The 12,195-nt window shown below is 51.9% G+C and overlaps 1 protein-coding gene across 1 annotated transcript in view; it reads right to left on the minus strand.

Moving 5' to 3' along the window:
* Window positions 1-3,229: 3,229 nt before the first annotated feature.
* The window catches only part of CDYL (chromodomain Y like), a 34,337-nt gene continuing 25,371 nt past the window's right edge, over window positions 3,230-12,195 (minus strand). Inside the window, exons 3-6 of the mRNA XM_068994247.1 lie at window positions 11,817-11,989; window positions 6,910-7,120; window positions 5,309-5,452; window positions 3,230-4,617 (exon numbers count right to left, since the gene is read on the minus strand). Coding sequence (XP_068850348.1) covers window positions 4,459-4,617; window positions 5,309-5,452; window positions 6,910-7,120; window positions 11,817-11,989 — 687 coding nt within the window. The 3' untranslated portion in view covers window positions 3,230-4,458. The remainder of the gene's footprint in view (window positions 4,618-5,308; window positions 5,453-6,909; window positions 7,121-11,816; window positions 11,990-12,195) is intronic.

Below are 12,195 nucleotides of genomic sequence, written 5' to 3' on the forward strand. Positions count from 1 at the left end.
CATGAAGTGATGGGACCAGATGCCATGATCTGTTTTCTGAATGTTGAGCTTTAAGCCAACTTTTTCACTCTCCTCTTTCACTTTCAAGAGGTTCTTCAGTTCCTCTTCACCTTCTGCCATAAGGGTGGTGTCATCTGCATATCTGAGGTTATTGATATTTCTCCTGGCAATCTTGATTCCAGCTTGTGCTTCTTCCAGCCCAGCGTTTCTCATGATGTACTCTGCATAGAAGTTAAATAAGCAGGGTGACAATATACAGCCTTGTCGTCCTCCTTTTCCTATTTGGAACCAGTCTGTTGTTCCATGTCCAGTTCTCACTGTTGCTTCCTGACCTGCATACAGGTTTCTCAAGAGGCAGGTCAGGTGGTCTGGTATTCCCATCTCTTTCAGAATTTTCCAGTTTATTGTGATCCACACAAAGCCTTTGGCATAGTCCATAAAGCGGCATATGAGACCTTTAACTGTGGCCCGTGCACCCTTAGCTGTGGCAAGTGGGAGTCTAGCTCCCTGACCAGGGATGAGCCCACGCCCCCTGCACTAGGAGCTGAGTCTTAGCCTGCGGGCCAGCAGGGGCGTCCTGGTGAGGCGCGCTCTGACAGGTGTGGATCGATGCCTCACTGTGGCTTTGATCTGCACTTTCTGGTTGACAGCATGGAGCATCTCCGTGCCGGCATGTCTTCTTTGGTAAAGTGTCTATTCAGGTCTTCTGCCCACTTATTTTTAAAAAAACCTGGTTGGTTGTGTTTTTGATATTGAGTTGTATGAACTTTCTATGTAGTGTAGGTATTAACCCCTTATTGATCATAATGTTTGCAAATAGTTTCTCCCACTCCTTTGGTTTTTTTTTTTAAGTGGTTTTCTTCACTGTGCAGCAGCTTTTAAAACGCCTATTTCTGAATCTGTCAAGGGCTTCCAGTACTGTGTTTAACACTAGTGATGAGTAAGCATCCTTTTCTTCTTCCTGATATCAGAGAAAAGCTTACAGCTTTTTAACCGAGTGTGATATTAACTATGGGCTTGTCACCTATGGCCTTTGTGATGTTGAGGAATGTTCCCTCTATAACCACTTTCTGGAGTTTTTTTCATGGAATGGATGTTGAATTTTGTCAGCTGCTTTTTCTACACCTTTTGAGATGATCCTAGTTTTCATTCTTCAGTTTGTTAATGTGCTGCCTAATACTGATCTGCAGATATTGAAAAATGCTTGCATCCCTGAGATAAAGCCCATTGGATCATGGCGTGTTATTCTCTTAGTGTACTGCTGGACTCGGTTTGGCAGTATTTCATTTAGGATCTTTGCATCTATGTTCATCAGTGATACTGGCCTATAATTTTCTTTCTTGTCCTATCTTTGGTTTTGGTATCAGGGTGTTGGACTCATAAGTTCCAAAGTTCCTTCTGCAATTTTTAGGGAATAGTTCAAGGACCGATGTTAACTGTTCTTTAAATGTTTGGGCGAATTTACTTGTGAACCCATTTAAGCCTGGACTTTATTTGGGAGACATTTAAGAATTTACTCTCATGGGGCTTCCCCGGTGGTCCCATGGTTAAGACTCCATGCTTCCCATGCAAGTGCATAAGTTTGATCCCTGGTTGGGGAACTCGGATCCTGCACACCACACAGCACAGCCAAAAAAAAAAATATTAAATTTCCTTAATTGGTCTCCTCATATTTATCTTCTCCTGGAAGTTTGGAAGTTTTTCTCTTCAGTCTTAGAACTTTGTATGTTGGAAGTTATCAACTTCTTCTAGGTTGTTCGTCTACAGCTATATGGTATAGTTTATGGTATATAGTTGGTAGTATTCTCCTATCTCATTTATCTACAGTGTCAGTTAACTTCCTTTTCATTTTGTGGTTTTATTGATTTGGGTTTTTTTCCCTTAATGAGTCTGGTTAAAGGTTTTTGAATCTCATCTTTTCAAACAACTAGCTTAGTTTCTTTTTTTTTTTTTTGCTCTGATCTTTCTTTCCTTATGGTAACTTAGGGTTGTTGTTTTTTCTAGTTCTTGTAGGTGGAAGGTTAGGGTGGGGCTTCTGTTCCTGAAGCTTGTATTGCTATGCACTTCCCCCAGCTGTTCCTGCTGTGTGTACAGATTTTCAGATAGTTGCGTTTATTCATTTGCAAGTGGGTAGAATTCGGGGCCCAGCTGGTCCCAGGACAGGTGCTAGCCTGCTGGCGAGTCTGCAGAGCTGTGGGTGCCCAGGGCTGGCATCTGCCTGCTGCTGGGTGAGGCTGGTCCTGAGGCTGAAGCAGGCTTGCTGCTCATGGGGGCTAGGCCTCTGGCTGCAGGGCCACAGGGGTCCCAGGGGTACGCCTGTGCACTGGTGTGTGGGGCCAGGGCGCTGTCCAGGGGTGGCTGTGGCTTTGGCGTGTGGGGCCGTGTGGCCAGTGGCATCTCAGTCCTGGTGCCCACAGGCTGGTGGGTGAGGGAGGGGCTGGGTCCCAAAGCCAGTGAGCTGGAGGGGGATCTGAATGCACTGCCAGCACCAGGGTCTAGACAACCGCCAGTGTCCGTGCCCCAGGGCGAGTGCCGGGTGCCCCGCCCACCTCTCCAGGATCAGCAGGTAGGCCTAAGCCAGGCACCTTGCCAGTGACTGCTGCACAGACACCCGGACTCTGAGCCCAGCGCGGGGCTGACTCTGCTCCTTCAGGAGACTCTGACTGCGCTCCGGGGTGTGGGCTGCCCACCGAGGGGCAGAGGACCTGACAACGTTGCGACTGTCCCTCCTACACACTGACCGTTCTTTCTACCTGTAGTTGGAGATGTTTCTGGAAGGTTCTGGGCTTTTTCACAGATGGTTAGTTCTGCAGTTCTTGTTTTTGGCATGCCCGTGACGGGTGAGCTCGGGGTCTTTCTACAGCATCATGGCTGATCTCCTTGAGGATGTTCATTATTACTATGCGTACCGACGAACCGAGGTCGCCTGGTGGATGGGTCCCGCTCCTTTCAACTGTACAAATGTGACATGCCTGCCTGTGCCTGTTACTTCACACAAAAAGTAAATGTGAGAAACTTTAGAAGTGAAGAAAGAATGAAGAGAAACATTTTGAATGTGTTAAGAAATATTAGTTTTATTTAACCAGTTTTCACAGCTGAATATTTATTCTATAAAAACTTTACAGATTGTACAGTTTATATATAGTTCAAACTACGGAACGAAAAAAGTAGGTCCCACAGATGCAAAAATACTGCACCAACCAATCCAAGTAAAGGCAGATTGACACTCTGTAAGCTCTCCGCGAGGCCGGGAGGTGGTCGGTTCTAAGTAGAAACTTCAAAACTGTACAAAAATAAGGTTTTGATTTTATTTCACTCTTCATACATTCAATATGATTGCGAGCTCAGAAGCCTGCCGGGGGGACAGGCTTCTGGAATCGCCCCCACCCCTGGCGGGAATGCGGACGTCTATTTACACAGGGCACTCTCGGACAGCATCCTGAACTCGGTATATTGTGAAGACGTGAAAGCGGAGACCAAGACCATGAAACGTCGACGTAAGAAGGTAGTTCTCTTAAAAAGGAGTTTCTGCATTTAATAGTGTGCCAGAAGAATCTTAACTTATTAAATAAAATATATTCTAAGTGAACCTAAAAATTACACTTTATAAACATAAAAATACCTTTTATTTTTGGTGTAATACATCGATCGTATCTGCAAATAGAAAACCAAAACGGTGTATGAAGTAGTAGTTCTCACCCAGCAACAAGAAGCACTTGTGTAGTTATTTTTCAAAAAGGTCAGAAAAACTGATTATAAACCTGCTAAGATTAACTTACAACTTAAGACACCATACTGAAGCTAGTCAGTGATTCACTAATACTGCAAAACAAGCTTTCCCCTAGAGAGAGTGGTTTCTTCCTGTTAACTGGGTAAGAATCAGACATTTAAAAAAGAAGGAAGAATCAGCTGATAATCTCAGCATGAATCCTAGGCGTATTTTACTTCAGGGGTATATCCATCAGTGGGTGTTTAATCAGAAATATCGTAAAAGATAAGTCTTCCATTTGATTTAGAATTTTCTATCTATCTCTGAGGCTTTGGACCTCTTAGAGATAAGGGCATATCTTGTATCTTTCCATATTTCTATTTGGGGCAGGGGATGGCGAGGCTGGCTAACACCTCTTTCTTTTCTTCTAAAAGGAAAAAAAACCAAGGAAAACAAACATTTTTTCTGACACCCAAACCAAGAAAACACGCTTTATACAGTACTAGCTGAAGATAACAAAATTTAGAGCCTCAAAGAGCAACCCAGAGCTCCCCTTCATACTTCTACACTTGTGTGTGTATCAAGTATAAAAGAATGACGTTTGGACAAAGGAGTTTTGTAGTTATTTATTTTAAAGTTACAGTACTTAAAAACTCCTTGGCAATAAATAGCTTGGCTGTCTCAAGTCCTGCTGGCCGGCGGGCGCTCCGGGCGAGCCTGGCCCGGGCGTGAGGGCGGCGGCCCGGCCGTCAGAACTCGTCAATCTTTCTCTGCAGGTACTTCAGCATGGAGTCCATGCCCTGTGCCGAGCCCCAGATCTTCTTCAGCACCTCGCACTCCCGCTCGTTGGCCTGCTCCAGCTCCAGCCTCATGTTGCAGCGCACAAGGGCCTTGGATTCCTCAAGCACCTGTGCCAGACGACAAGCAGGAAGTGAGCGGGGACTGTGGCTGCAAGCGCTGGCGCCTCGCGGCCCCTACGCTTCTGGAAGCAGATACTAGACCCGAGGAGCCACCTGGCAAGAGGATCAAACGCCTTCTCCTAATGCACGCCAGGCCTGGTGAGTGTGTGACACACATTTCACCCACTGTGGGTAGGGGGCCAACTTGACTTCAAAGGGCTGTTAAGCTATTTCTTGACAGCCATGCTTTCCACACCCTGGTCCTGCCCTGGCAGCAATGATGCCCACTCCTGGGAGGCTCGCTGAGAAAGCCCACTGAGGGGACTTCTAACCAGAACTTACTCTCTGTAATGGGTTGTTGTGATGTCTGGGACAGTTTACAAGGGAGCTGTGTCAGTTAATAGGAAATAACGTTTCACCCTGTCATTTGCTAAATGCACTTTAGTAAGTGCTGGATATATGCCAACAAAACACAAACCTACGTTCACTGAGGGGAGAAAATGCGTGGAGAAATGCAAGGCTTTGGAAACGGTAAAGAATTTAGCAAGAATGCTCTCTGTACACCTCCACGGGACGTTTCTCAGCGCCTACGTCTGTCTAACTGCACTCCCTTAGCTCCTGCCGTGTGCAGAGGCCCAGCCTCGGCGTCTGGCTGTGTGTGCACCCTGCAGAGAAAGGGCGGAACAGGAGCTGGACGTACGACAGGGTTGCAGGAGGCGAGCTCCTTGATGCGGACCATGACTTCCTGGGTGAAGGTCCCAGGCCAGAACACCTGGGAGACCAGCCCTTTGCCGCACGCCTCCTGTGCCGTTAGCTTCCGCCCGCTGAGCAGCATTTCATTAGCCTGGAAGGAAGAAGAGCAGAGGCCGTGTGAGCCGCGGGGAGAGGCGGCAGGGAGACCCAGCCTGGAAACTCTCTGCTCCGAGTTCAGATGGTGCCCAAGGGTGAAGCAGGCACCGTGGGGAGTGGCCCACTGGCCGGGGACTCTCACTGAATCTAAGAGGTTCATGTGGAGCAGTACCACAGAGACTAACCAAGAAATCTAAGGCCTACCTGCTGCAGAGCCGAAGCTGCAGCGACACGCGGCTCTGGGGGCGGGGAGCTGAGCCAGGGAGGCAGGGGGCGCCCACCATGCGAGGGGCAACAGACACAGCGAGGCCTCCAGCTGGACACGTGGGTGGGGTCTCGGGCGGCACCAGGCAGAGAGGCCCTCCAGGGGCAATGGGGGTCAGGTCCCCACAGGCTGGGACCCAGGGGGCAGGTGTGGCTGCCCCTCCCGAGGACACGTCTCTCCTCACAGCTCTGGGCGTGGCCGGTCCCTCGGGCCTCGGATCCATGACCACTGCCCAGGGAGGTGGGTGCCCGGGAACCCTGCAGTCCTCCCTGCCCAGCCTCGCTGCCCACGGCCAAGGGCAACAACCAGTGTCCCCCTGCCTCACCAGGACGGCCCCCGAGGCCCGCAGCGGGCATCCGGGTAGGGGGAGATGGATCATCAGTTTCCTGCCCTTTTCACCTACTAATTTTAACGTCTGGTGGTGCTTCCTGCCTGAGGCCTCCTCTGTGTCTTTCCCAGGCAGGGGGAGGCAAGTTCTGAACCCAGAGGAGCGGCCGTCCCCGTCCCTGGCTGCCCAGCTGCCAGAAGCCATCAGGACAGCTGCCTGGACCCCCAGGGACTCTGTCAAAGGGCAAAGCTGGAGCCTGCACTCAGCAATGACACACAAAGCCACCAGCCACTCTGGTCCATGGCGGGTGCCCCGGAGCTCCTCGTGGGGTCAGGGGCTGCCTCACAGCTTCGGTAGCCCCCTGCCTGCCTCCGCCTCCTGCCCTGGCTCCAGGAGCGAGGACCGCCACGCATCCTTTCCAGAGATACAGAGCTACAGCCCAGACTCCTGGTGCGGCAGGTCACGCGGCAGAGCAGTTCTGTGCGGAAGCCCCTGGAAACTCGGCCCGAGGCGGCCCTCAGAAGTGCAGCTGCCAGGCTATCAGGTCAAGGCCCTTTCCACTGCAAACTCTCGGTGGTTTGAGTTACCGACCAGGCTAACGCTGGGGAGGGTCAGCGTTAACTATGCAGACATGGAGGCGCCTCGTGGAAGGAGGGCCTCTAGGAAATGATGCCAAACAGTGTCAATAAACATGCTATGAACCACAGCATGACAACCTCCCACGGGTTCACGAATGAGGACAAGAGCTGGATGACACGAGCGTCCAACGGGAACTGCCCAGAGGGACACCTGTACACGGTTAAGAGCAGCAGCAGCCGAGGACGGCTCCCAGGACGCCGCGTTGACAAGAGGTACTCACAGATGCTCCTCCCATGATCCTGGGGAACATCACGGTGGAACAGCCGTCTGGACTCTGCCCGAAGGTGGTGTAGGGCGTCTGGAACCACGCCTTTTCATTGGCCCAGACCACGTCACAGAGAGGCAGGATGGATGCTCCTAGCCCAATGGCCGGGCCATTCACGGCTACGATAATAGGTTTCTTGAACTGAATGAAGGTGTTCACAAAGTTTCTAAAACAGAAGGCAAATGGGGGATTACTCAAAACACTGCAAATGTGGGCAACAGAAAGAAATCTACTTGTATGGAATTCAGTACATCAAGACGTCAAGGCCGTGCGCGTTGACTGTAACTGGCGGTTCTGACGGCCTTCTAGCTGCAAAGGGCCCTGGCTTGTACCGCTGTGCTGCTAAGGCTGAGCGGCGTCCCAGAGGCTGGGCAGGCAGCTGTCGCTACAGGACCCACGCGAATTCCCAGGGAGCGGCACAGCAGAGGGCGCTCTCAGCTTGGGCTCCAGGAACCCTGTCTTCCCCTGATGACAGGGGGGAGCCCAGGAAACCTGAAAGGCCGCAAACCAGTCCAGCAGCTCTCCCGCAGGAAAGAGGGTGTGGGGCCACACAGGGCCACACGGACAGCCTGGGATCGGGCAGGAGCCTCAGGGCCTGAGTCTGGACTTGGTCTGTGACTTCAGACAGCTCACTGATAAACTGAAAACACAGGCATTCCTGAGTTTATATGGACCAGACAGAGTGATTCAGACACAGAGACGAGATGCTCAGCGGCTGGTGTGAGACCCAACAGAGCATCCCCCAGCCTGACACATGTCTGCACAGCACCTTCTGCCACTCGCGACAACCATAGAGCAGGCCTCCCAGGGGGCCTGGGCCCCTCACACAGGGGGGTGAGGGTCTCATAGCCCAGACAACGCCACTGGCCTCTGTTTTAGGATCAGGCTGGAAAGCTGGGCTGCTCTTCAGTTTAGGGCCGGAATCTTAACTGCATTCAGAGGCTGCGTCTTGTGAAGACTGAACACAGTGAAGGGAAGGACACACACACTGGAAATGAATACAAGATAATCCTTCAAGGCCGTCTGAGCTCTAGCTCAGAAGGACAGAATTCCAGATCCTCAGTCTGGGTGCTACTCCCTACAATTCAGCAATGTAGTCTGTTCAGATGGGCTCTGAAAGTCAGGACTTAGCATGCAGTCTCCCCCCGCCGCAGACACAGACATGAGGGGCCATGGATTTCTGGCAGGATGAGGTGTGGCGGGGTGGGTGGGTGTGTATACAGTGGGGAGAGGGGGCCTCAGTGTTTGGCAGCTGCACAACTCACTCGGGGGACTGTTCTCCAAGGCCTCTGGAGTCAGCCCTCAGCCCACTCAGGGTCCCTGGAGGTTGGGGGGATTGAGAATTAACTCACGCCCATGAAAGAGCATGGGGTCCTGTCAGGACGATCACCCTGGGATTCAAGGACACAAAGAGAGCCAGATAACCTCTAACATAGGTCCTTGAAATAATCCCAGACCATCTCCATGAAGCTATTCAGTTCTGCCACCTTCTGAGGATTCTAGATCAACAACCCGTGACGGAAATGCATCGTCTATGCTCAGTTACAGACGACTGTCAACAAAGTAACTGCCAAACTGTAACCCTGACTTAAAGCAGACATCTTCCCTGAGTGGCCCTGCATTCAGCTGCTCCTATGAACGCGGGCAAAGTGGAGATGGTTCCAATACTCACGACTGGAAGCCACGGACAGGGACGGTAGCTTCACAAGAAAGAGGGGATCAAACCAGTGTAACAATAAAGATTCTAGAGAGCAATGGTAGAATCTTGGACTGCAAGGAGATCCAACCAGTCCATCCTAAAGGAGATCAGTCCTGAATATTCACTGGAAGGACTGATGCTGAAGCAGAAACTCCAGTACTTTGGCCACCTGATGAGAAGAGCCGACTCATTGGAAAAGACCCTGATGCTGGGGAAGATTGGGGGCAGGAGGAGAAGGGGACGACCGAGGATGAGATGGCTGGATGGCATCACCAACTAGATGGACATGAGTTTGGGTAAACTCCGGGAGTTGGTGATGGACCGGGAGGCCTGGCGTGCTGTGATTCATGGGGTTGCAAAGAGTTGGACACGACTCAGTGACTGACAGAGAAATGGTTAAGGGAAGGGATTATCTCCACGCAGCACTAATCCTTCTCGTGCTGTATGTTCGGAGAAATGTTTGGAGCTGAACTTTTCCCCCTAAGAAGATGAGTTTTCTTTTTCTCTTGCTTGGGATGATAGCCTGCTCTGCACCCGGGGCTCCTCCCAGGAGCAGCAGGAGTGGACCAGCTTGCCCGGGAACGGACACCATCGCCTCTTCTCGTGCTAAGGACTCTGAGATGCCAGAGCGAGCACAGTCCGCAGAGAAATCCGTTTCACGTTAGAAACAAACAAAAGCTGCCAGACAGAAGTTTGCACAACTGCTTTTCTGTCCAGTAGAAACACGAGGGCTCAGCCCCACACTGCCAGAGGTGGGAGCTGCCTCTGGGCCCTGGATGCTCGGGACCATCTGCCTGCTGCTTTGGGGGGCGTAAAGCAAGCGTATTTTAAACCTTAAAATAAAACTGCATGAGCACTCAGATGTGTCCCATACAACACACTGAATTTAAACGTCAGCTTCCTCTCAATTGAGTGAAAGGCTATGCTGGGAACAGTGGGAAGGAGAGAGATTATATTTGCCACAAAGTTCACTTTTTAGTGAAAGTGAAGTTGCTCTTTGAGACCCCATGGACTGTAGCCTACCAGGCTCCTTGGTCCATGGAATTTTCCAGGCATGAATACTCTGGATTGCCGTTCCCTTCTCCAGAGGATCTTCCCGACCCAGAGATCGAACCTGGGTCTCCTGCATTGCAGGCAGGTTCTTTACCATTTGAGCTACAGGGAAGACCTTTAAAGCTTAAAAAGACCATTCAACAAAATCAAAATTCTATCCATTCTTTTGGAGAATATTTGCCATCCCACAGACCTCAGCAAAAAGTGAAAAAACCACCTACAAACGGTAAGCCTCAGAAATGCTTCGGGGAAATGGGAACCGAGCTGTCCAGGGCCGGTTTCCTGCCTCTCTCAGCCGAGCTCCCCTGCACGAGTACATCTGGGCCGGGACTGAACGCGACAAGGTCAGGGTGAAGGGCTCGTTTCCTCACGGGCTCTGCTCCCTCCTCAAGCCTCGGCTCCTCCTGGTCCCCTGGACTCCAAGAGCCTAACGCTATAAATTGATCGCTAATAACTTTATCACTCGTGTGCTGAATATTTTTATCACAGTTAATCTGCAAACTGGTCACCACCAAAAATCCCAGCCAGGGTCAGCCCCACAGAAACGTGAGCAGCTCACAGTCTACGCCTGTTCCTATCTCCTACCTTCCTTTTCAAAACTCAGGGTGGTGCTGTTCTCTGCCCGAAGATTTAAGGAATTTGAGGCAGGACACCACAGAACCAAACAAACAAGAAACATGCCCAGTAACAGCTTTGCACGTATAAACCAACTTCACACACAAAGCAAGAATTTCAGTGCAGATGAGCCAAGGTAAAGGGTAAGTCGATTGGCATCAACAGGACTTCACACCGAGCTGGGGGCTCAGACGGTAAAGTGTCTGCCTGCCGCGCGGGGGACCTGGGTTCGATCCCTGGGTTGGGAAGAGCCGCTGGAGAAGGAAATGGCAACCCACTCCAGTAATCTTGCCATGGAAAATTCCATGGACTGAGAAGCCTGGTGGGCTACAGTCCATGGGGTCGCAAAGAGTCGGACACGACTGAGCAACTTCACTTCACACCGACAAAACACATCATGTAGACAAAAACTGAGTGGATTTTCCTAAAGCAAGATTTGGCATTTCCCTACAAGACCAATCCAGCTTTTTGTGGGGCGTGCTGGAGTCTCAGAAATGGAATGGGTCGCTGAAGAAAACAAGCATTTAAAGCACCTGGGGTTCAACACACGAGACGGTGCTGATTTTTCTTCTTCAGCTCTGTCTGATCCCAATAATACAAGCCTGTGCCACGGTCAAGGGCAACCCCGTCCGGGGTGGGGCGCGGGAGGCACAGGGGGTGCCTCAGGGAGCTGTGTACGGGCAGGGCGGGGGGCTGGAACTGAGGCAGACAAACCAGCTCCCAAATCACACCGTCAGGTGGAAATTCACTGTGATCTTACGGAAAACATGCAGCCACCACCTGAGGCAAAAGTGTCTGCATCTTAAAAAGAACACTCAGTCCAGTCGCTCGGTCGTGTCTGACTCTCTGTGACCCCGTGGGCTGCAGCACTCCAGGCCTCCCTGTCCATCCCCAACTCCCAGAGTTCACGCAAACTCATGTCCATTGAGTTGGACTCTTCTTGTGTGACGTTATAGAACTCGTGTGTCGTAAAGCCTAGTTGACTGATTCCGGAGTTGACCAAATCTAAGTTATCACATACAGGAGAGGGCGTCTGTACTCCAGGGCTGCAAGCCCTGAACACATGGTGGACACTCCAGCCATGTGCTACCCTGGGCTCTCCCCCCAGACCCCACCCCCCTCCAACACGTGCTGGGCTCGAGCCAGCCTTGACATCGGTTACCTGCTCGAGGCAAGCTGCCCACAGAATAGACAGAGATGTATTAACTCTTGCTAGCAGCGGGTCTCAGGGTAGGAGACCCATCTTGGGGTCTGGTTCACGCCGGTGACCTCGCAGACCAGGGTGCGTACCTAATGGCCTCAGCCATCTTCCAGGGAGGAGAACCCTCATCCCACTCATCACTCATCTCAGGGGAGGAGACCCCCAGCAGCAGGGTCTGGCTCAGCTGGCCATCCCGTGGACAGGGGTGCGTACCTGATGGCCGAGGCCATCTCAGGGAGACCCCCAGCAGCAGGGTCCGGCTCAGCCGGCCGCCCCGTGGACAGGGGTGCGTACCTGATGGCCTCGGCCATCCTGGCGCTCTCCCGCTTGCGGTCGTCCGTCAGGCGCCGGATGAAGTAGATGAAGTCCAGGCCGCAGCAGAAGACGCTGCCCACGGCGCTGAGCAGCACCAGCTTGCTGTCGTCGGCCGCGGCCGTGCTCAGCGCGCTCTGCAGCTCCTTCATCACCTGAAAGGCACCCAAGAGCGTCTCCTCACTGCGCCATCCCAACTTGATCCACCGGAAACGGGTTCACCACCTGACACTGCTGCCCCCGTCTACCGAATGGCTCGCAATTTCCTTCTTTTCTGAAGCCGGGGGTGGGGAACAGTGGGGACCGAGTGTCATCACAGAGCCCGTCGGGAACGGAGTGTAACTCGGGGGACGTGTGCATC

The sequence above is a fragment of the Capricornis sumatraensis genome, chromosome 22 (genome assembly GCF_032405125.1).
Source record: "Capricornis sumatraensis isolate serow.1 chromosome 22, serow.2, whole genome shotgun sequence".
NCBI classification, from domain to species: Eukaryota; Metazoa; Chordata; class Mammalia; order Artiodactyla; family Bovidae; genus Capricornis; species Capricornis sumatraensis.